The sequence below is a fragment of the Lepisma saccharinum genome, chromosome 6, assembly GCF_977018435.1.
Source record: "Lepisma saccharinum chromosome 6, izLepSacc3.1, whole genome shotgun sequence".
In the NCBI taxonomy this organism is placed as follows: Eukaryota; Metazoa; Arthropoda; class Insecta; order Zygentoma; family Lepismatidae; genus Lepisma; species Lepisma saccharinum.
Window position 1 is genome coordinate 80,067,831 of NC_139234.1, and position 25,812 is coordinate 80,093,642.

At 36.9% G+C, this 25,812-nt stretch overlaps 1 protein-coding gene across 1 annotated transcript in view; it reads right to left on the bottom strand.

Annotated features, from left to right (window-relative positions):
- Positions 1-227: 227 nt before the first annotated feature.
- Positions 228-25,812, bottom strand: part of LOC145988914 (protein turtle homolog A) — a 38,948-nt gene continuing 13,363 nt past the window's right edge. The window contains exons 3-6 of the mRNA XM_083124202.1: positions 24,175-24,359; positions 18,094-18,223; positions 9,344-9,487; positions 228-6,712 (exon numbers count right to left, since the gene is read on the bottom strand). Of these exons, the coding sequence (XP_082980328.1) occupies positions 6,549-6,712; positions 9,344-9,487; positions 18,094-18,223; positions 24,175-24,359 (623 nt within the window). The 3' untranslated portion in view covers positions 228-6,548. The remainder of the gene's footprint in view (positions 6,713-9,343; positions 9,488-18,093; positions 18,224-24,174; positions 24,360-25,812) is intronic.

Below are 25,812 nucleotides of genomic sequence, written 5' to 3' on the forward strand. Positions count from 1 at the left end.
CATTAATAATGTTTTCATAACAGAAGTTCAATATTTTTCTGAACTGCCCTCTATTGCACATTAAAGGAGGTGACTGATTTATCGGTACTTTATCCCCATTGGTAAAAAATTCATACCAATCCATCCCATATTAGAAAGTAGAAATGCCAACACCATCAGTTGTCCATGAGGAGTTGAATTTAGGCCGTTAACTGAAACACTTCTGATACATTATGTCAGTGACTGACTTTTGAATTGATACTTTTAATACTCATGAACAGTCTACGTAGCCACAACCAACTTAGAAATATTAGTGAAACTTCGATTTTATGGTTTAAACTTAAGCCTTAAGACTTTAAACCTCAGCCCTGTGTAATTCAAATTATCAGCAAATATCAGTAGGTCTCAAGCACTGCAAGCCACAATAATAATAACAATAAAAAGCAACAATGCATTTATATATTCACAGGTACACATGCACACTCACACCATTGCACTGCTAATGAAGGTAAACTTAAAAATTAATCATGAGATCATTGTTAATTTTGCCACATGCAAGTAATATATGTTGCCTACAAAAAAAGTTCTACAATTTTATGCCAAAATAACAGTGAGCTGTAACCAGAAAATTTTTATAACAAATATCCCCTCTTTCAAAGTGAAAGCATCCAAGTACATTTACACAACAATTCCTAGTACAACACTCAAGCACATGTCTAATTCTGTAAAAACCAGCTTGTTAACACTTACATAAATATCAATCATGGCAAGCCCAATATTTCTCTAGACACTTGTAAAAATTCAACTTGGGCAGCTTATGCACACAAATGTACAAAATTCTATCTAATGTATTTGAATACCGTTTGCCTGTACAAAAAGAAAACATATTAAATGATTATATATTTTGTCTCTTTTATATATATATATATATCAATAGGCAATACAACATGCTACCAACTTGTCAGATTCAAAAGCTATTTTATTTTTCTCGACTAGCCTATGTGCTATATTAAATTTCGAGGAACACTCCTTGTTTTCTTGATTTATCTAAATTTTTACAAACAAGGCAAGTCTGTAATAATAGTCTTTTACTTGACTCAGAACTATTACAACACAATATATTATCACTTGACATAGGCACTGAACATTAAATTGTGAAAACTCATTTCTATAGTTACCATGGTGCATTAAAGAAAAAAATCTGTTTTTTTTTTCTTTTTTAATCTATAACATCTGTGCCCTGTTGAGACGCTACCATACACACTGCCACATTTCCATGGTTTTTAAAGATAATGAATTCCCATAGAAAATACCAAGGACTTTCCAACAGTCTATGGAATAAATGCAAAATGTTTCTGATGATGAAAGAAATGTAAATTCTAGTAAAGAGAATGTAAGGAACAGATCTTAAGTCCTGGGCAAACCAATCCTGTGAGCAAAGTGAGAAGAGGAATACGAGGAAACAGCCCAGGAGGAGGAAAAATACAATGTCATAATTTCCTTCCTGTCGTGCACTTACATATACTCAATACACAACTGACTGACTGACTGAGCATTGCTAATGGATAAATCATCTCTCATTATGAATCGATTTGGTATGTCACATCTGACTCTCACCATACATTTATCTAGGGATAAATTTACAAGTGGAAGAGTATTCATTATCATCATCATCATTATTATTATTATTATTATTATTACAAGAGCATAAGGAGAATCCAAGGTTATAGTCATGGTCAGACATAACAATAAAAACTGCAGAGTTGGGGAATAACATGTTGCTTTCTCTGAACTTGCATTAGTAATGCATTTCTGTAGTAACATAATTGTAAGTTTTGTTACTTTGAATTACTTAATTGTATCACTTTGATAAAATTCAAAACTGGAGGCCTTATTTGCCAGAATGAAACATTACCTATGTGAAGTTTTGTGTTTCTGCATTGCACAATTGGATAGTTTTTTCTGATTAATTTTGAAGGTTCACTGCCTTCATTCACTAAGGGAACGGCATCTGGAGCGGAGATGGTAGTGCGTCAATTCTTAGTTAGTTCCCGGGTGGCAGTAGTTGCATTTTGTCACATTTTGTGGAAAAACAAAAAAAAAACCTTTTGCCGCATCCATCATGAGAATTAAACATGTTTTGTTCTGCTGTTTTAAATTCATGTAATGCAAACTTAAGAGTTGGAGCACATGCCCCACAGACAATGGATGTTATACTTGGGTAAAGTCTTAAATATTTTTGTATGCATTACTTTCGGAACCAAAGTAACTGTATCTCTAACATTACTTTTTCCGAGTAACCAACTCTGAAAATGTGTTGCACATTAACGAGATATGTGGAGGAAAAACTACGACAATTTGTCAATAGGAAATATTAGGCCAAAATTTGACTCTTTATGTTACATTACAATATAAAGTAATCTTGTAAGTTTAACGATTGAACAGTACTTGTTAGTATATATGGAAACAGTCTTGTTTCTTAAGTTTATGCATAACAATTCATATATGAAACTCCAATATATATATGGCTATAAACATATTTCTGTATAGAAATTATTTTCATTATCCAACCACTGTTGTTTACTTTCTTGTCATGCTTACCTAATTGGCATGGGCTTCAGAAGGGAAGGGCAAATAGGTTAGTGTACCTTTCAAATAAAATTGACATCATTAATTAAAAGTTATATTCATGTTAATTGAATAAAATAATCAAATTTAAGTTATCTAGTATTCCAGGAGAATAATGAAAGGAAAACATGAGTTAACTCAAAAACTAGAGACTAGTCAGAATTTGATGTTTTTAAAATAATAAATAAGAGTTTTATTTGAATTTCATAATGAAATTTGCATATGAGTGGACACACATCATAAACTATGATACATGACTGCAACTTTCAAAGATATTACCAAGCTGGGTAAGCTATAACTAGCTGCAGATGTTTCGCCTTTCTTATTTCATTATCATAAAACATTGGCTTCAATGTTTAAGTTTACTTCATGTTGTTTCAAGCCTAATAATGCACTTTTATAGTGTTTACAAATGCCTATTTTGAAACATTTTTAGTTTATACTACCTTTACAAGGGCATATTTTCAACATTTTGGTGCCTACTTGAAAAGTTTTAGTGCCTAAAAATCCACAATCTGGTTACAATGAGATATGAGAATAACTTGGTATTTTCCATGTATTAATGGCTTGAATATGGAAAATAAATATTTCAACTAGCGTAGAAGAGTATAAAAATGATAACTTACAGTAATTGTTGTAAGTACTACTACTAATAAATGTTATGGCAAGTTAAAGCCAAGGCTAATCAGTATGCGCAAGCATCCTGAATATTTTCAAACTGTAACTGTCGTGCTCAAACTGCATACATTTGTGGCAATTCAATTTAAAGCAAAACTTGATACATGGAACTGTGGCAGTATTAATCACATTTTCTCCCCCCTGGTTTAGCATACGCTGTGAGTGTGAGGCAGGTGGGTTTCTGCTACTGTGCTTCTCTGGACTTCAAAGGAATTTTTACAAGCCAGGATAAATTTCTTAGTTCCCTGATATCTGTCGTATTCAAAATAACAAAATAAGGTACCTTAAGTGGTACGCAGGCACATTCCAGAATCCAACAATACACAACAAATGATCATGAATAAAGTACTCAATACAGTGTGTGTGTTTGTGTGTAATTAATGCTCCGAACATGATCTTTTATTTTATTTTTGTGCAGTTTCTTTGTTTCAAGTAAATGTCAAGCTTGAGTACATGTATAGATATGATACATCACAATATAATCAGCAATTTGTAGTGAGTTTGTATTGTTCATTTTTCTTTTTTAAAAAAAGAACTTGACTGAATAATGCACAACCATATTTTTCACAACGGTAGGTTCGATTATGGTGGGATAATGTTTGCTTACTTGTCAACCAATTGGAGTGTAAAAATCCTGCATTTGGGAGATTACTTATGCTGATGGAAGTTAAAAAAAATCAGTATCATTTCAAATGCTTATCTATATCAGATTTCCATGTTCTAAAAATTGCAAAATTGATACAGTAGAGATTCTTGAAATATGTATTAAAATACAGCATGATCAAAAAGTCACCATGTACTTGATGTAATGATATTGAAAAGTGGCTATCTTTTCCAGGGGTAGAGTGGTTATTTGTACAATGTGTACTGGCCATGGAAAAACTTAAAATAAACTCATAGCTTATCTTTCTCACATTATTGACAAAACTGTGAAGAGCCATGTGGCCACACATCTCTTTATGCCTTGTCAGTATTTTGAGAAAGATAACATCCAAGTTTCTCTGGAACTATACTTCTGATTGCAATATGTTCGAAAGCCCACTGAAGGAGTGACAAAAAGTTGAGTTACACATTGTACAGCACAAATGACTGTGAAAATCACACCCATGGAGGAATATAAACCTGTTGCCACTAGATGGGCAGAGTATTTTCTTGACATGCTGCCTGAGGGAGAAGACATTCTGATTGCATACAGATGAGTGTGTCTGATACAAAAAAGTAAATGCCACTGGCAACCACTAATCTGTTCTGCATGGTTGCATATATACAGAATAAAAATTACAAGGGCTACTGACATCAAAACGATGCGCGAAGTTTCTTAAGAAAACTTGTTCTCCCCGATGTTCTCTACATGGTATAAACTTAGGTTTGTGTACAGCGGTAACAAAGCAATTGCCATCTGGGGTACCACTTCCAGCAGTGGTATTACATCAGTAATGATAAAAGAGCTACTCTTAGCTGTCACGAAAGTGAGCGATACAAAATAATAATAATATTCACCATGAATAATCGGACAGGTTGTGTCATAAGAGGTAGAAGCAAGAAGAAACAAAATTCTGGATTATTCGATGGAAGATTGCTGCATAAATTCAAAGCAAGAACAGATGTTCACAACTATGTAATATTTTCACAAATTAAAAATCTGCAAACTTGCAGCAAACTGAATATGAACTTTGGTAGCTCATGGTGTCTATTACTGAAATAGTTCACAATTTTACTAAATAATCCTACCAGCTGTAAAATGACAAATTTAAAGAAAATGTGTTCTAAATTTACATACATTCTACTTAAAATGTATTTACATCAATAGCTATTAGTATAAATTTACCTGCACCAGGTAAATGCAATGAAATAAAATAGGATCGCTTTTAAGTGGCCAAGGAAACTTTTTCTCCCAACATCTACACCATGTGGTAGACAAGTAAGCATAACATTTCCACCTCTTAAGTGTTATTCTACAGTCTACTTGAGCTTTTATTCCTGTGCTTATTTCACTCTCACTTGTTCAATTATCGCAAAACCCTTTAAATTCCTGAACTGACATAAATTACCAACCAGACACCTGCTGTATATGAATGTCAAACATTACCTTCAAAGCAAAACACAGTGAAAAATCAGGCAAGCTTTTTTTTCGTCCTTGCAAAAACAACTCAATCTCAGTTTTACAACACTATGTTTGAACACTGATCACGTGGTAACATTGTGATTTTTTTTTATTTTACTAAAAAATCAATAGTACACAAAATATCCAATACCAAATCACTACACAAACATACGTTAACATTCATTCTGTTGTGTTTTTACAGAAAAGGCATCCACACAACTATTTGCAGCTGTCAAATTCACACTGCAGTTTCCACAATAAAATCTAGACATTCCATTTTTCTTTCTTTTTAGTAAATAATGTTCCCTACCATGACGAAAATTGGTGCAAAGATGCATTAATAGCTTCAGCTACTGCCACAACGCCTGTTTTAAACAACCTTGGAACGACTTTGTTAAATTCAGTTCAGGCACGCAAAAACTTCACACACACACTATTCTTTGTAATTAACTAATGGTATTGCACAAAGTAAAATAAAACTAATTACTCTTTTAGCCTGGAAAAATCCAGCAAACACAAATTTTTAGTCTGTAAAAATTATATTATTCTAGATCAACAGAATAAAGCAATTCTTGCATTCATTTTTCGCTGATAAACGAAACTGTTATTGCCTTAAATTCTCATATTCGCTACAGCTGACTTAGAAAAAAGAATATCATCATCATTGCTTCCCTGTCACGAGACAGGATATGAGAGAGAAATGTATTGTCGTCTAACACTAGTCCCCCTCCCATGTCAAAAAGATAAAAACTATTCAATGAATGCATACAAACACATGCAAACGCACGCACACACTCAACCAAACGCATCAGCAGTCAAGTAAACATGTTTTTTTTTTCCACAACATTTCTTCATTGCAATTATCGAATAAATACCCAGAATTGCCATCAGCCTCGTGTAAAAATTAAAATTCCAATATTTCACATTGAAGAACAACAATTATGAAACTTTCTCTTACTTCAAGATTAAACTACATGACAAATTGCATTTTATCCTTCCAATTATGAAATCATAATGCAGCATACAAAGCTTGCTTTGGCCTGGTTCAGAAAACCATCAGCTTTCGACTAACGCCCTGAAAGACATAAAAACTTCAATATTCTTTGTGTGCTTCCACTTTGATTGGAATCCTTCTTTTCAAACCATGGGGCATTCCTAGTCAGACTCTGACCGGTTGGACCACCGTATTATTGTTAATCCTCAGGGCTGTTTGGTCATTGGAGTTTTCGTCTGGTTCTATGTGTTCCATGGTTTCCACATCGTACCCTGGATTCAATATAATGTTTGGCACAAGCTCTATTATTTCATGGCTGTCGTGGGCTACTGCAAAATCAAAAAAAGTTATTCATTAAAATGTCGGAGAATTGCATCGTATTGCTCAGAATAAATACAAGGTGTCCGAAAAAGAACTCTGGGGTTTGGAGATTAAGCATGCATGGACGGCACACAACACACGTCCCACGTACAGAGGATTATACTTGCCGTGACTCCAGACGCCAGAGCCTCGCCAGTCTGCAAAATGCAGTCCAGAGTGTACTTTGCGGAAGTGAGGTTGACATGTGGGCATCTTGAGAAAAGGGTGACATCATCTCATTATTCTATGCCATTCCTGCATGTTTTGATGGCGATCCTGATTGGACCATAGCAAGTGCCCACTGTGCCTATTGCATGGAACCAGTTTGGAAGAATGTCTCCACTACTGTAATTCATGTCTGAATATGCGAACATTCCATATCCATAAGAAACACAATCCTAAAAATCCCCCAAAACAAAACTTCCACCTATAACAAGTCCTTCATTGTTACAGGGATTGGAGAATGGAACAAACTGCCTGAACAATTGATTAGCATAATTTGCCATCACAGTTTTAAGATACAACAACAAGATTAACCTACATCAATCTTAATAATTGCACCTGCACTTACACATTGTATAACCCATACATATCACCCCCAAAATACTGATGTCTTATTACAGGGTGACCATTCTTAGACCATGATAAAATTCAAGTACAATTCCCAGTTTTCAAGGCAAACTTTCCAAAAATTCAAGGGTACAAACAGATGTTTCTCTCTTTCAATCTTACATATTACCGTTTCTTACCACACACCCACAAATATATTAAAAATAAAAAGGGTCTGTGTGATTCCAATGTATCCAAATATTCTAATTCAATTAAACAGTTTCATGTATTTAAAATATTTAATTTAAGGTGTGGAGTTTATAAAAGTTGCAATTTTTCACGTCTACAGAGAAAAATTCATGCATAATTCCTGAAACAAAAAATTCACGCAGAATTCTGGAAGTAGCCAGCCACCCTGTATTACTTACATACCTTTATTTCACAGTATAAATACTATTCAATTCATAAGTCGGTGCAGTTACATATTCTTGATCATTATGTAAAAGAAAACGCCATCCCAAAACTTGTGATACTTATTCAATTCAAGGTACTATTCTATCATTGCATAATATTTATTGTACTATAATGATCATTACGTTTTCCCCCCTTTGTCTCGTATTGATTCACCACACCTACGACAAAAGCTGGTTCTAAGCACAGCCCATCAAGCTGAAACTCGGCTGGTTAAATAAAGGCTTCTATTTTAAACGGATCTATTCTATTCTAAACAGAAGTTGACAAAAGTATGCAATATCAAGGCATACACATGTAGATTCGCGAAATTCTAGTTTGACGTACATGTATGCCTACATGCATCGTTTGACTTCAGACTGCTATCACATGCCATCTATTGGTGGTAGAAATAAACCATTTTAACCACTTCGCCAGAAGAATGTTAGTCTTTACTGCCATCCACAGGGAAGTAAGAAAACTACTTGCACAACGTTGTATTCCTAAGTCAAACATTACAATACTTGTTACAACCGGTAAGTGATGTAGAAATCTTAATTTCTTATTGTTATACAAATAAAAATTACAAATGATGAAACCATTTGAAATTGAGAATGGCTTCGAAGTAATCCAATAAATATTTTTTAGTCAAAGCCTGGTGATAAGCCAACCTATGACAGTGAAAAAGCATTTGTTGCAGATGCAAATCTTTCTCTAACATGAAGACCAGGAACCAGGAGCTTTAGATGCACAGAACTCTGCTTCCTTCAGATGTTTCACATTGGACGAGTAACATCTGCCTTAGCGATACTGACTTCTATTCACTACTGAAAGAGTTCCCCTACTACTAACATATTGATTTCAGCAGAAAGAGAGCAAAATTTCCCTGATTTCTGATCTTTTCCAGGTTTTACAGATTGATAGATACCCTGCATGTAAACTTGAGCCATAAGTTGACCAATGTTCATATTGACTACCACTCTGTCTATTTTTGCAAATCAAATTGGCTTCTTCCAATTGTGGCATCTTTGCTTCCCTACACACTTTTGGTACACTCTGTATACTGTTGATTGATTAATTTGGTATATTTCACTTTTGGCTATGTGCAAAGATGAGGATGATATGATGAATGAACACTCACACACACACACGTCCAGGCCAGGATTGGAACCTGGGACTTCTGGCCCTGTATACTGTTGGTCCTCTGTTGACACCAATGTTCTTAAGCGTACTTGTTTCAAAAACAGCATGCTACTGTGTGTGTGTTTCTACCCTTAGTTTATTTAGAGGCACAAGCATGTTATATAGTCTGAATTATACTGTGAGTTGTGCAAAATATAGAAAGACTGATAAATTCTGTAGCATAATGTTTTATGAAAAAACAGAAAACAAACTTCTTTAAACTTAACAAAACTTCAATAACTACATAAGAGATCTAACAACATTTAGATCAACACTTTCACAAACTGGTAAAGTGTCCTGTATTAAAATGCATAACTACATATTTAACTTAGATCAAATTACTGAGACATGTCTAAACATGCATATTCTACGAGTAGAATAAATACCAGTAACACTTAAATCTAAAGGCAGATACTTACAGGATGGTGTGCGGCATTCTCTGTACAAGAGATAGCAAGTTCCAATTGCTAGCATAGCAAGAGTGCCCATCACAACAATGACTGCGACAACCCAGATCCGAGTATCAAAGTTCTCAGCTCCCTCCAGCAGGCGCCTAGCCAGTTCTGAAATCACAATGGAGTGGATCAGCTAAGAAGAAAATGTTTTCTCTTCCTGTAAAAGCATCTCAACTACACAGATATAAGCACCTAGGAGCTGCTACACACACTCACACATGTTCTCTAATAGGTGATTAAATGATCATATCATTAATAAATAGTCCATGAACATAAGAATAAATGTCGACAGACAAGTGATCAACTTCCCTTTCCCTTGAGAGAACTTGATTAGTCCGCTATTTGCCTCAAGACACCAACATATCCTTTCATGCAGAAAAAAAAAATGGTAAATAAAAAGGAGAGAAGTCCCGGGTTCGATCCCCGGCCGGTTCAAATCCGGGAACTTTTCTAAGGTTGGAAGCGGCCCCGGCGCCCACCCAGCGTCGAATAACATTGGGTACCTGGGGGAAACCCTGGGGGGTAAAGGCGGTCAGGGGCGTGATGCTGATCACATCACCCCCACTCATGACCGGATCAAGAAAGTGTGGGGCGTTACCCCCACACCCCCTATACGCCTTCATGGCGTGGTGCTATGCACAGGGGAGCACTTTACCTTTTTTAGTACAACTTACATGATCAGAGTGGCTACAAACAAGCAGAAATGAAATTCCCTGACTTTCCAGGTTTCCCAGGACAAAATTTACATTTTTCCCTGACGATTAGAAACTAAACTAAATCGATGTTTTTGGAAATGGAAATAATAAACTCATACAGATCCACGTAAGGATTTGTTAAGTACCAATATTATATTCTATGAAATTGACTTAATTTCTCTATTCTCTATGATTTGAAATCAAACTGGAAAATAGTGAATTTGGAAAATTATTACAATTTCCAAGGTAGGGAAGGATCACACAATTTTATCATACGCAGTAAGTTTAAAATAAAATATTTCATATGACTAAATGAGATTAGAGTGAAGAGTGATTGATTAAGAATGACATTTTGTAATTTGTCAGTCTCCTTATCCATTCTCGGTATTATATGTTGATATTTCCATTTGAGGTTTGGAACCCTCTGCTTGCAAGAACCATGAGTGCGGACTCATTTTTTGATGCATAAAGCTACTTCTCTCTTCTTTGTAAAGCAAACAACTTAACTTTTGCATATAAGTGAAACAATTGAATTGTACAAAAGAAAGTGTCATATTTCCTTACATTATCAATGGGATTTCTGCTTCAGTACAGTATATCCAAATGAAGTACTGTGAAACTGACAACATGCAGTTATACCATTATTGCTGACGAAAAGGGTATGTAGGTATTAGAAATTTAACGCAAGCAATTTATAGAATTGCATTGTATAGGTACCTGATTTAGCTAACCAAACATTAAAACACTCTGTTAACAACAGCTTCTGAAAGTTCATATACGAGGGGCACCCTGAAAAAAGCTCCAATGGTCCTTGTACACAGCACTAGTGGCCGGAGAGGGACACACGCATGCGGGCAGGAAGAAGTGGCATGTAGCTGTAATCTGGTACAGTTGCAATGCAGCCGTTTTAGGACAGTTCTAGGTTAAAGATTGCACCGACTGCGATGTAGCCTACGTGTAGGAGATTTTTGTACGCTCAGAATTTGGCACAGAGCCACCAGCAATCGTGTGAGGTGTGCAGACTGGACGTCGTGAGTCATAGTATGGTCAGACAATGGTGCAGACAATTCACGGAAGGCAATCCAATGTGCACAACCCCATACAGCTGAGTACATGCAGGCCCTTTCCATCACTTCAGGTGAGAGATCTTGGACCACTCCCTGTACAGTCCTGACCTTACATGTACTGACTTTCATCTCTTTGTTCAACTGAAGAGGTTTCTGGCAGGACAAGGATTTGACAGCTACACTGCGGTAGAGATAGTTCCAGTCTTTGCTGTCAGACACATGTGTCATGGGCATACAAAATTTAGTGCCATGCTACGACATATGCCAGAACAACAGTGGTGATTATGCCGAAAATTAGGTTAGGACTCACTGTTACTAATGCAATAAATTACTACTGATATTCTTGTTTTATTTATGCCTAATCGGTAGGAACCTTGATTTTTTGTTATTTTTCTTCAAATTGGTACATTTTTTATTTTTTACTATTCGGTGTTATTTTCCCCAAAACTCACATTTTCATTTTAGCGCATTTTCTGGCAAATACCTGGTGTTTTTAAACTACTGTTTCAAATTGTAAGTCAGATGGCCTACGCCTCTTCATGAGAGTTTGATATCTTGGAAGTTATTTTGAGAAAGTTATTTTTCAGTTTTAGATAATGGAATTTTCCCCGTATGTATTCAAGGGTGCATAATGATCATAAGTGGTGACGGACCCAAAAATTTTAATGTCAGATACAGATATATTAAGGCACCAAAAATTGGCATTATCTTTTTTTGACTTGTTAGTGTTACGTTTCCCAAAATTCGGGTTCTTGTTTTAAAACATTTTTCTGCCAAATATACCAAACTTCTTCCATTGTTCTTTTAAACTATTATTTTAAATGGTAGGTCACATAGTCTACGTGTTTTCGTGACAGTTTGATATGTTGGAACAGATTTTTGAGGAACTAAAAGTAAAGTGCTCTCCTGTGCTTAGCACCAAGCCATGAAGGCATCTAGGGGGTGTGGATTTAGGGCCCCACACTTTCTTGATCACGGCCGAAGGTGGGGGTGATGTGATCAGCACCATGCTCCTGGCTACCTTTACCCCCCCCCCCCCCCCCAAGTTTCCTCCAGGTACCTGCTTGATACGATGCTGGGTGGGTGCCGGAGCAGTTTGAACAGATGGAAAAGTTCCCGGTTCTCTCTCGCATGGGACCGACCCCGGGTCTCTCGCATGGTAGTCAGATGCTCTAACAACTGAGCTCCATTATTTCTCGCTCGACAAATGCCGATGGTGAGCACTAGAGTTGGAAGTGGTCGAGAAAAAAACACCGGAGTTTTGCTGCGGCTTTTTTGGTGGGCTTTTTACACAAAAGTGTCTCAAATCATTGAAAATACAGGAGTTGGCAGTATTTTTCCTCTTCCATGGTTTTCGTTTATCTCCCTACTGTAAAATAGACACTCATTTCTAAATATAAAATACAATTTACAATATGAAATTTGTAGCTAGACAAAAACAGTGTTTTCAAGAGAGCTGGCTTTTTTGAATGGGCGGTTCTTTCCGAGTGTTATCTTCATATTTTATTAGGCTTCTTAAATATATATATGTAGTATAAGCATATTCACATATCTAGAGTAGTTTTGTGTTTAATAGAACTTAATAGTATGATTAACATGATATGATTTTCAATGTTTGAATTTGTTATACGAACACGTACGTGAAGCAAAAAAAGAAAATACTGCTCTACCTTTTGAAAATCTAGTATCAAATCTCTTTACATTAAATTTCGTGTTCAGTGAAATATATTTGTATTGTGGCTTTCCAGTACATCATGTATAATTTGGTTACATGGCCGCTAAACCTGGGCACAGAGGAACTAGTGATGTATTTTGGCTGCTTGTTGCAGTGGTTCTCAAACTTTGTGAGACCACAGGCCAGTGCCCTGATCCCAACAGTTTCGCTCATAAATACATTTCTGATCTTTAAAGTTTATATGGAAATTAATATGCAACCCTAATTAATATTAATATATCAAGTATGGCATAATCAGAGTTCAAATATGTATAGTATAGACTTGCTGTTAAATATAAAATTAGTTTTAAATTTTTTGTCAACCCCTGGGTGCAATGGAACTTTTGTGGCCTGCCGGTTGGAAAACACTGGCACTAAAACTAAAGTAGAAGCAAATAAGACTGGCCGCAAATGGGGGAAAAAAAATCTATAAAATAAATCTGGAGTGGACCTACAGTTTGAAATGAGATCCGGAGCACTCTGCCTCCACTAAGGATTGAACCTCAGACCCCTTCTTATTACAAGGCAGCAGCATTAGTTTATTCCACTTCAGAGGCCCAATCATGATTATAAAAGGAACATTCTATCAAAAAGCAGGCCTTTTCCATCTATTGTTCTCTGTGATTTACAGGCTAAATGAAATCTTAATCTCTGATGAAGTAGCTAACAATCTTGTTAAGTATGGAGAATATTCAGACCGAAGCAACACATGACAGAGCGGGGGGAGGGGGTCACATTGAAGTGACAAGTGACATGGTCACCTTCAGTCTGTAAGCAAGCATCCACCACCATGCATGCACAAACAAGACCGAGGCGACATGATGCGTGCCAATGAAGGAGCTTTCAGACTGAAGTCACAGATGACAAGCGACACAGACTTCTTCAGTATAAAAGTATAAAGCAAAACATTCACCGTGCATGATGCATGTCATTGAGAAAACAGTATAGTCCAAGCAACATGCAAGTGACATGTTTATCTCATTGTCGCATTTCAATTCAAAAGTTGAATGGATTACTGCTTCCAAGTGACACATGTCACTTGTTGTTTCAGTCTGAAAGTTTCGAGAAAATGGTACAGGCCAAGTGACAAGCTACACTTGCAGCTTATGTTCCTTCGATTCGTAAGGTTGCATTTACTTCTAAGGGTTGGCTTCCAAGAGCCAACTGTCGCTTCTGTCTCAAAGCTCCGTTAAACAGGATATATACACACATTCACTTAATATGTTTACTTCTGCATATGTATTGTGAACAGTAAAGAGTTTTAATTGTCCAGAAACATCAAATACTGATACTAACATTTGTTTCATATTTTATGACATCAACATTTAAATTGAGACACAAACATGTAAAAACTTGTTTTAAGTCAATTTCAAATTGAGATGTGCTCATTAGGACTTCACGTTTAATTTTAACCCTAGCTTACCCATGTCGTACGAGAAACTTACATACCAGGGAGTGGCTCACAGACCACACTTTGTTTTATCACTAAATTTCAAGAAACAATTTTATAATTGAATCACTGCTTCCTTCGCTGATTATGTATGTGCAGTTATTTATTAATTATAATAATTACAAAAATTACTATCATTAATAAAAAATAATAACCAATTATTTCACAAGTCTCTCACATTATCATTCACTAAAACTCAGACTATCCATAATAATTTTTATTAATGGTTTTTAGTTTGTAGAAGTGTATTTGTTTATTAAATATGATAATTACAATAATTACCATCATAAGCAACCAATTGTACACTGTCACTGCCATTAGTGTCTCGAATGAGACACATTCAAAGACAGCGCCTGATATCCCCACCAAGTGCATTTTGCCTCTTAATTACATTAAGTACATTTATGTTTTTATAAATAAAAGTAATACAGAAAAATTTTCTGAACATCCTAGGAAACGAATGTAATTTATTTTCAAACAGTTGTAAAATGTAAATAATAGAGGTTTTGTGCCTGCAAGGCTTGCCCCGGTAAGCTAGGGATAAAATTGTATCTGAACCACTATGCAATATGTGTTCACTGGGATTGGCCAATATCTGCCTCTTTACTGCTACATCAAGTAAATTTATTTTAGCTAGTTGTAAAATATGTCACTACAAATCTATAAACTCATAACAGTAACTTCAGGTGAAATAGGTTAGCTGTAATTGGTAAAAAGCCAAAAAAGCCAAAATTTCAGTTTTTTTTTCTAGAAAAGCCAGCTTTTTATCGAAGAAAAAAACGTTCCTTCAAAAAAGCCAGCTTTTTTTCAACTCTAGTGCGCACCACTTAGCTTGGGAATTCAAAACACATCTCGCACGACAAATACTGAAGATGCGGCTCCTGTGTGACGGTAGATATGCACTCGATCTCCTGTTAGAACCCTGCCACTTTGCTCTGTGATGCAAATTGTTTTGATAGAAGTTGGAAAAATTGTGGGAAATACATGATGTAATGTGGCTCTCGGAATTATTCCATGTATAACAAGCATTATAGTTTACTCTTGAATAAAATGTTGGAAAACTTGCACATTCAATGTACACAAATATTGCACATTTTGTTTCTTTAAGCCTAGAAAAGACAAGAATTTTGGATTTCACTGAATTTTTCGTTGTTTTTTTTTTAAAAAAAAAATGCTAAAAATGCCAACAATTCACATTTTATGCCTAATTCGCCTTATTTCTATATTTCGAACGGGCGAAAAATGTGTACAGACATCACTGCACGTTCATAAACACAACTTCGCAACAATTAACATTTTTCACGGTTTTCGCGTTTGCGAAAAATCAAGGTCCCTACTAATTGGAAATTACTTTCTGGGCACCCCTCATATAAATCAGTAGATGAAAAGTGAAAATTTAGCAGGGCTGACAGAGAAAAGTCAATTCTTGAAGAAAGTGATATGCTTTTATGATTGAATGATATGAGTAAATATGATGTATTTATTATTAGTATTTTATTTCATAATATTGGACATTAACTTCACTCAGTGAGAGATTAACCCTTAGTCCGCCGCCGTCTCATATATGTGACAAAAAAAGTATGTCCCTAGTAGCCGCCGTAACACATATGATACAAACAGCTTTAGGTACAATTATCGAGGGTTTGCCACACTTATATTTGTATATTCAGGTTGAAACACTGACAGTTCGTTCGGGAACATGTTTTGCAATCGTGTTTTCCAAATCCCCCCCCCCCTCCTTTCTTGGAATATGTCACGTGTTTGGGTGCACAAACACGTGTTCGTAACTTGACAGACACAATGAATGCTTCGTATTTACAATGCTGTTTTCCTCCAAGCTTCCAACGCTGTCATTTAGTACTGATAAGACACACATTCTTCTTTGTGTTTAAACCTGATGATCCAGCTGAAGTAGTGGCGGGGAGGGGGGGGGGGGTAGGGCAAGGAGAGAAGGGATTGGATGAGGTTTGGCTCAGCTTTCTGTCGCCTCTATGTTAGAAATGCAATGAAGCTTGACGATAGCCAGAGGCCAGAAGCATGTGTCAGCATGCGTCTATCAGAAGTATAGATAAAACAAACGATTGCAAAGGCCTCTGTATAAACAGTTTGTATCATATAACAGCTCATCGATTTCCCTTCCGGACATATTTCCACAAAGAGCCTAGTCAACAGGGAAGAAATAGATTCACAGTAGCTACACAAGATGCAAGTGCGAACGAAAAAAAAGCAAAAGTTCGGGTTTTCTCCCCAAACTAGCTGGAGAACAGGGGGCGAACTCCACATTTTTAAGTTTTTTTATTAAAATTCGGGGGATGTAGCCCCCGACCGTAACCCCCCGCGGTTGGGGCATGCAAATTTTACATGGTTGCATGCACCGATGTATTGCCTGCAAAACAAAAGTTATCCGAAGTAGATTGGTCCCATAGTGTCAGTTATAACAATTTTATGAATAATATGCAAATTGGCTAAAATTGGCTAGAGTTTTACGTTTTGCCTTATTATTCAAATTGTATTGCACCCACGAACATGAATCAAGTTTCATTTTGTTGCGGAAGGTCCATTCTTTAAAAAAAAAGCAAAAGTTCGGGTTTTCTCCCCAAACTAGCTGGAGAAGAGGGGGCAAACTCCACATTTTTATGTTTTTTCATTGAAATTCGGGGGATGTATCCCCCAACCATAACCCCCCCCCACGGTTGGGGCATCCAAATTCTACATGGTTGCATGCACCAATGTATTCCCTGCAAAACAAAAGTTATCCGAAGTAGATTGGTCCCATAGTGCCAGAGTTATTACGATTTTTCTCCATTATGTATACAAATTCAAATTTCCCGCTCAAAGCCTCGGCGACACTGGGCTTACTTTCGTCAGGCCGCGCGGCGTATAAGGGTTAATGACTATTTCTAAAGAGTTTAAACAGACAGAACAGAGAGTGGAGTTAATTTCATTGCAATACTAGTGTTGCAGTAAATTTGGGGTTAGGAGCATGCACTTGCCAAATTTTTATAACGTTCACAAATGCAGATTTATGTCTCACTTTTTCGTGATATTCATTAACTTAGCAACAAGATTTCCTGTTCCCATGCAGAGTTCCATAACGATATCTTAAAAAAGAAAACAAAGTCAATCAAGACAAAATTCCCTGATTTTTCCCGGTTTTCCAGGTCTGTCGCCACCGTGATGATGACTGACTTCAGTAGAGTGATCTTCCAGCATGACTTCGCTTTCGATTTATACTTTCAGTAAATGTTTTCTATTGGAAATTATTGCAAACAAAATGATTCTATCATGTTGCCTGATGCCGAAATATACCTGCTCGAATGCCAGGAAATTCCAAGAATTGTGTCTGAGCCTCAATCAGCTGTTGCATGGTCAATGACTTTGTTGTCTGCGAGGGTCCTTAAAGAGAGATTAGTCCACACAGACTGAAGAAAATGGTCAGAATTTGCCAAAGACTCCTCGAACTGAAAACTGATCTAATCCTGAATAGGTATAAGCCAATCCTTGACTACTGTGACCTATCAGAAAAAAATGTTGAAAGATGTCTCACGCATTATCTTGGCCCAAGTCGAAACAGGTGTGCTTAAGATGGACAAAAGATTGAAATAAGAAGTCATTTCAAAGATTTCTAATTGTTTGAATTTATTTAGTAGCGACGACTTTGACTTGCAACCATTGCTTGGACCCCTAAACCTTTGACTGTAGAGTGGGATCCAGACCCTCGTGCCTGAACAGTTACGCCTGTGACTAGAAGTATGTTACTTAACCTCACAATGGTGAATTGTACTCACGGATTTCTTCAGTGTTGTGCAAGGTTGTTGCTTCTACTTGTGTTACTTCACCAGGACCTAGTTTATTGCTTGCCCATATTTGGAATACATAGGTTGAGTTGGGTTTCAGATGGTAGACATCAATCTGCCTCTAATTGGGAAAAAAATGACATTTCATGATTAATCTGTCCTTATGGGTACCTAGAGGAAATAATGCCCTTTTAAGTTTTATACATAGAAGTACTTTTCACATTTCAGGATTTAAAAATAAAAGTTCTCAAGAAAATAAACAAACACACAACGTAACCCAGATTACAGACAATTTGCTAGAGCTATGAATGATAGAAGTTGAGTTGATATGGTGCATACTGTCTTAAGCAAATCATTTGACAAGGTCAAACACAAGCTCCTACTGTAATTATCTATAGATCTCTGATCTGCCTTTATAAAATGGTTTGATAGTTATCTAGTTAACAAATAAAAATTGAATACTCAGTTTCTGCAACTGGGTAAATATAAGATATATACTCTGTCCCAGGTAACTCTGGAGCAAGGCCGTGCCTAGCGTCAGAGTAGTGGGGGGTATCTAGTGGCCACAGCGAAGCAGTACACGTTGCTCCAAGGCTGGTAACTTCAGTTGCTTTCCCCCCTTTACTCAATACAGTTTCCTCTCGCATCTTCATTGGTGGAGCTGTCTCACGTCACTACTTGCGCAGATACTTGTTTTCGTTCATCTTCTCCAGAGATAGTGGGACAGAGTGTAGGAGTAATATTAAATTCGAAATTGCACTTTTCTGAACACTTTGTATTGTTTTCAGAGTTAAGAAGAGAGCTCTGTTTTATTGTTCTTCAAGCTTTTCTTCTCCATATACTCTTAAATATATTTATATAACAAAACTCTTGTCCACTTTTAGAATAGGACACACTAATATGGAATCCTGCATCCAATACACGTTTCAGAGAAGACATAAAAAGTTAAAAAGACTTTAATTTGCCCTTTGTATTTCAAGTTTTAACTACAACATGAGACAGTTGTTTTATAAATATTGGGTTGATGCATAAGTTCGTAGTGTTTATGTTTGATATGGCAACATTGCGGTGTTAGTTCGTTTCTTGTTTAATATTCATCAATTGGAGTGGTAGTTGTGCTTTTGAATACGCATTGTATTTTACAGATTTGAAGAAATATGGTGTTATTTATGGGCTAAAGAACAATAAGTGGCCAGTGGATGAAAAAACAAAAACATTTCTGACATATTCTTCTGTCCGAGTTTAACATAGGGCCAAAGACAGCAGAGGCAGCTCGAAACATTTGTCCCTTATACAAGGAGAATGCCAACAGGGACAGTAGGGCAAGAAAATGGTTTTGTCATTACAAAGAGTGTATTTTTGACTTAAGTGTTTCTCCACGTTCAGGAAGACCGTGGGGCTTTAATGAAAACAGTTTAATGCTCTAATCCACAACAGTTGACTCGAGAATTAGCAAATGTGATGAACTGTGACCATTCAATCATCGTGCGACATTTGCATTCCATGGGTAAGGTTCAGGATACTGCACGCTTTAAATGAAAACAACTATATCAGTGAGTACGCCAGGAAGACAGCATCAAGTACTGCGACACAATAATGCACACCCACTCTCCGCTAACATGGAAAAAGCTGGTAACCAGGAGCTTGGTTGGAGGTTCATCCTCCTTACTTCCTCGATCTTGTGCCATCAAATATCCACCTTTTCAGCTCTCAACCCACCAATCTTCAAGGAAACTCCTTCGGTAATGAAAGTGGTCTTCAAACTTGGCTTGATGACATCTTTAACCCTAAATATGCTTATTTCTTCAGGGGCGGAATCGAAAAACTGCCCCAGCACTGGTAGACGGTCATAGACAATGAAGGAAAATACTGAATAATTTCTGTCTTTTGTTCATCTCAAAAGAGTATCAAATAAAAAACTCTTCCCACGCCAAAAAAACGCTACGAACTTTCCATCAACCCAATATCTTAACATATCAGAGGCTGTCAATTTACAGACATTGCAGACCAGAAGGTTAAATGCAAGTAATGACCTTATAAACATTATTATTTGTACAAATAAATAATCCATACTATTTTGGGCAGAGGGCAATGGATCCCAAATCTCATCTATTTCCTCATCTGCAACATCTGTAGTGGCTTCTACATGGGGGACACATCCACAAACTTCAACCTCAAGATCAACAACCACCGTTCCTCCACCCAAAGCCTGGACTTCACTCTCACTGCCCATACAAACAGTCACAATACCCATGTCAACAACTGTTTCTGGTTAGTGATCATTGTTTTGTGGTTTTACGTATATCTACTTATAACGTAACCTGGATCAGCTGTCCTCTCAAATTTTAGGGGTTCCTAACAGCCAACTGCTTCCCAAACCACAAAAACCCTTTACACTCCTATTACCTAGCATGCACCTACGACCTATAAGGCTGGCTCAATGACGCCGCATGGAGATATCTTTTAAGTACAATTTATTTACACTCCTTCACATATACAGTGGTTTTTACGGTCGAGTCGTCAGCTGAGCGGTGGCAGCATGCCAGGCAGGTGAGAACACGTCTGCCAGCATTTAGACCCACAGCTGCATGCTGACCTTGGCGCTGGATGCATCAGTTCTTCAGTATCCATATAACTGGTGTCCAGTTTGCACATGTTTTTGAAGTGTTAAGGTGATAACAAGTGTTTTAGATTGATTTGTTTTAGTTTAAGTATTGCAGGTGTTTTTCTGCAGTCTAAAAATGCAACACTGTACGAACAATATAAAACAACAAATTTTTATGTACGACTCTTACGTTATTACGAATTCTTGAAGGGAAGGAAGTTATACGGTGTTTCACAGCAGAATTCCCAGATGTTCCTGTTCCACACACAGATAGTGTTCGTAAACTTGATACGAAGTGAATGGTGAAACGGCGTGAGCTTAATGAGGAGAAAGCAGACGACATTAGAGCACGATTCGAACAAACTCCTAAAAAATTCCCTTGGCACCTCGCACAAGAAACATTTTTAAGTCATCTGCGTGGCGAGCTACCAAGCTTTTAAACCTGAAGCCATACATTAGAAGAATTCAAAAAGTATATCAGGAGAGAAATTGAAGCAATTTCGGAAGAAAAACTGATATGTGTTAGTGAAAATTTGCCTCTTGTAACAACGTACGTGTTCATTTTAATTGTAACTGTCCATGTAATTGTACGAGCTTATATCATTACACAGCTAGCAGTTTCCAGTTACGCGAATGTTGCATCAAGTTTGCCGGCAGACGAGCTCTCGCTGGCAGGCGCGATGGCTGCCGTTCGTTCCGCAGATGACTTGACCGTGAAAGGCACTGTACAACGTTCCATTACAGCTCCAGGTTGCCTTTTGCTCCATTACAGAAAAATGTACTTTTCCGAACTTTGCTCTGTGAGTGCACAATTTAGCAATGTGATCAACTACTCTCTCACTTTTTCATGCAAGGGTCCCTATGCAGTCCTCTCATGTAATTCGAGCTACGAGCACACTATATACTATAGCGCTAACTAGGCCCCCGCAGTATATCATGCAAGTGTCTCTAAAAATGGTACTCATAAATGCAAACTATCTGCTCGGTGCTCTCCAACTGTATACTGGAATTGGCTTCAACTTAACGCCACCTCAACCTCAAAGAACCTCTGTCAGTGTATATCTCTCTCACTCTCTCTCTGGAACAAATTGGAATCGGATATTTATACCTCCAAGTAAACTGGCCCGCCTTCACCCACTGGGTCGACGACCCTTTTGTTACATTTTAAACCAGAACCCTTAGGGGGAAAACTAACATTTGAATTTCTGGCTACCGAGCAAAAACAGGGTGGCCACTCTAGGACAAGGATACAATTCAAGTATAATTCTCAGTTTTCAAGGTGAACGCTCCAAAAATTTAAGGCTACAAGAAAACTCTTATTTCACCCTTGCGTATTACCGCTTCTCACAAGCCCTCTCCCCCCCCACACAAATACTGTATGTAAACAATATAAAGGGTATTTGTGTTTCCAATGTACAGAAAATTCTGATTAGGTGTTCCGGGTTCAAATCACGGCCTGGGCATGAGTGTTTGTCAGTGTTCCTTCATCAATTTCACTGTTTCATCACTCATCCTCATATTAGCTATTAGCCAAATGTGGCACAAAAGTGAAGTAACTAAACAAAATCAAACAAAGTCAATCAATCAATCAAAAATTCTGATTCAATTCAATTAAATGGTATATATATTTAATTTAAGGTGCGGAGTCTACATTTGCCATTTCACATATACAGACTCAACATAAATCTACAAACACAAGTCACAAATATTACGGGATAAACTAATCTACGAAAAATTCTAATTATATAAGAATTTCAAACTCAATTTTACATCAAGAAATTCAAGAGATCTTATCTTTCAATAAACTTCTGTCTGTCAGATATATTCGTCTGCAAAGGACCCCAACAAAATATACGAACTGAGAGAATTCTGTTATTTTTCATGTTATTTTCTTTCTCTTCCTTGATAAAAATAAAAGTTAAACTGTGAAATACCTGCCTCCCTCAGAGTATTTATAAATATGAATAAGTTCAATTGGATTTGGATTAATAAAAGTTGCAATTTTTCACATCTACAGAGAAAAATTTATGCAGGATTCACGCATAATTCCCAGAGCCAAAAAATTAAGTATAATTCCTGGAATTCAAGGAATTCCCAGTGAGTAGCCACCCTGAAAAAGCAACCTTGGCAAGAGCATTTACAAGCTAATAAACTTTTATACATTATTCCATTCTACATCTGTGTGCGTTAAAAACCATACAGCATAACCCACCCTTTACTTCAATCCACCAACACATCAATACAGAGTGCTGATAGACCTACATATCAGCCACGAGTGTGACAGGACCACCTGGCCTGAATAAGGCCACACAGTAACTTTCCGAAAGCAGGTCCTATCTCCACCCATGTCCTTTCCTTAACACTGTCCCATCCTAGATACACACATGCACCATATCACTCACAATTTTTGACAAGCCTGGTGAGAGAATGATGTTTTTCTGTACCAACTGTCTTGGATCTAGACCTTTACTTCCATTTCCAATATCTGTTACCTACATAAGATGAATTAGCACATCGTCATGAAAATGTTAATATTTCCAGTGTCTAGTGAGTGTTATTTTCCTTTACAGTTTTTGTATTTGTCCTTCTGATCTTCCTTCCTTTCATTCACTATATACGAGGTGTATTTAATAAGGGCCAATTGATTATATCAAAGAAGAAAAGAAGTGCAGCAACACTGTATTAGTGGTTACAAACACGTACATATCTACTTCATTTCTTAACATAGTCACCATAATTTGCCAAGGAATTTTGGTACCAGTGAAGAAGCTTTTTTTATACCCTCTGCATAGAAGTTTAGCCAATCCCATACTCCAGTTTTCAACACCTCAGGTTTTCCAAATCATTGATGTACAAGTCGCTTTTTGAGGTGCAGGAAGATGTGATAATTACTAGGTGCAAGGTCCAGATTAAACGGGGAGTGATAAAAAGTTGCCATTCGAATCTCTCAATCGTCTGGAGAGTGAGCGCAACAGCGTGTGGTCTACCTAGTCATATCATAAATTCTGTTACAAAGTTTAGACAGGGATGGCAACACTGGTTGGCAAGGTAACCCCGCAATGTTGGATCAAACAACAACCAGTATCATTGTGTGTTTGTCTGTGGTAACGGAAAGGTGAATTTCTCTGCGAGTCAAATGGAGTGGGATATATACGAGAACTGTGTGGCAGTAATCGCACTGCACAAAGTTGGCACATCACCATCGGACATTTTCAACCCCCTGAAAAAGCTGAATATCAGCAGGATGTTCGTGCTTCGGACCATCAACAGATACTGTGACACAGGGAAAATTGAGGACCGATCACTGTTGCCAGTCACTTTTTATAAATAATCTGCCCTTTCATTTGTAATGTGCCTCGTATATAATATGGATTGTTTAACAAATACTACCAACTGAACTAAAATTATTTAGGAACAAAATATAACTTCACCAAGCTGAAGATATAAAGAAAGAGAATAATACTTACTACGTTGGGACTGATATGTGCTGGCATAACATGGTGCCACTGTTTTTCATCTTTATATGACCGTAAGCGATACTGAGCTTGGAAGTTAAGGATAGGATATCCTCCATCGTCCACCACATCCCACAGTAACAGTGCCAGCACCGTTGAGGGATGAACTGTTACATTGGTCAAGGGAGGAGGCGGCGCTGGAAGAGAATGAGTTACCTTGAACACCCTGTAGCAAAACAAGTGAAGCATGTTTTGACATGAGTAATGGCTAGGGGCATGCAAATTTTGATTTTGATGCAAACACAAAATGTAAAATAACACATTGTAATCTTCATTTTTCATGTTTCTGAAATATACATTTTCCTACCATATTTTGTCACAGAATGATGCAAAATGAACTGCAAAATTTGAAATAAACTTTTTAAACACAAAATTTAGAGTATATTTACCGAAGCGACACTTTCTGAAGTTTGAATTATCCTGAGTGATACGCAATTCACAGAAAATCGATTAATTCAGCTGTAAATATTTGAGAAACAAAAATGGACTCCTTTACACAGGAAAAAACTTAATACTTTGACAACTACATAAAAGTGTTATTATAAGGAAAAAGCTTATTTTGTGTTGTAAGTATTGTTCTACACCAAATTTAGGGTTATGTTCAACACTTTAACTCCAAAATGCCATTTTATGTACCCCTTTTGATCCCGAAATGTGCCTCGTTATTGTACTGAAATCTTCACCTTTTATTCACCACTAATACGTTGTTCTAGTAATGGATATAATTAAACCAAATCCACCCACCTTGCAAACATTTAATAACTTGCGACCTATATGTTGGCTCTTTCCATTGCAAATAATCTCACCACTCTGCCTGTGTGACAAAGGGTGACCTGCATTTTATCTTTGAACAAATGGACTGTTGTAAGTAATTTAATTTATTTTTCCAGTTAAGATTTAATTCAGTGTACTATAGTTATCAACAATAGGGCTGATTTATATTATTTTTCATATATTGAACGGTTTAACCCTAGAACACTACCCTTGTGTACATAAAATTTACAAGTGGTGTGCCCTCAATTCCCTTCCCTACTTTCCACCTACATGCCCCTCCACCTAGCAGTGTCTCGACCAGTCTGTCAGACGTAAGGAACCACTGTCGAAAGGAGAATGCAAGCGCTGATCGTATTGATTTTCATCTCTTTATTTGTAGATTAAGTTGACATTTTTTTATAGAGTTGAGTTTTCTTGTAATTCAAACGTCTTCAATGCCATAATGGCATAGAGATGGCCGAGTTTTTTCTGACGTCCGCTAGATTTGTAGAAATTGTGACAAAACCAGAACTGTTCCAAACTCTTAGGAACAAACAAATCATTTTACCAATTTGTAGTAATTTGTTTGAAAATGCCTTTTGTACGATTTAGTTTAACTTTTTAATTCAATTAAGATAGGTGTTGGTTTGCTGTCTTTTCTGCAAAATTCAAAAGCTTTCATCTTCAGTCAGTCGATCATACAACACTCGCAATATTCGCTTTCTTCTCCTGCCACTGCGTGCATTGAAACTTTGGTCTTGGGGGCTGGTGGAACAGGTGGACTGGAGCAGTTCCCTCGGAAGCTTATTTCGCAGCACTTAGCCAAGGTAACTTAAG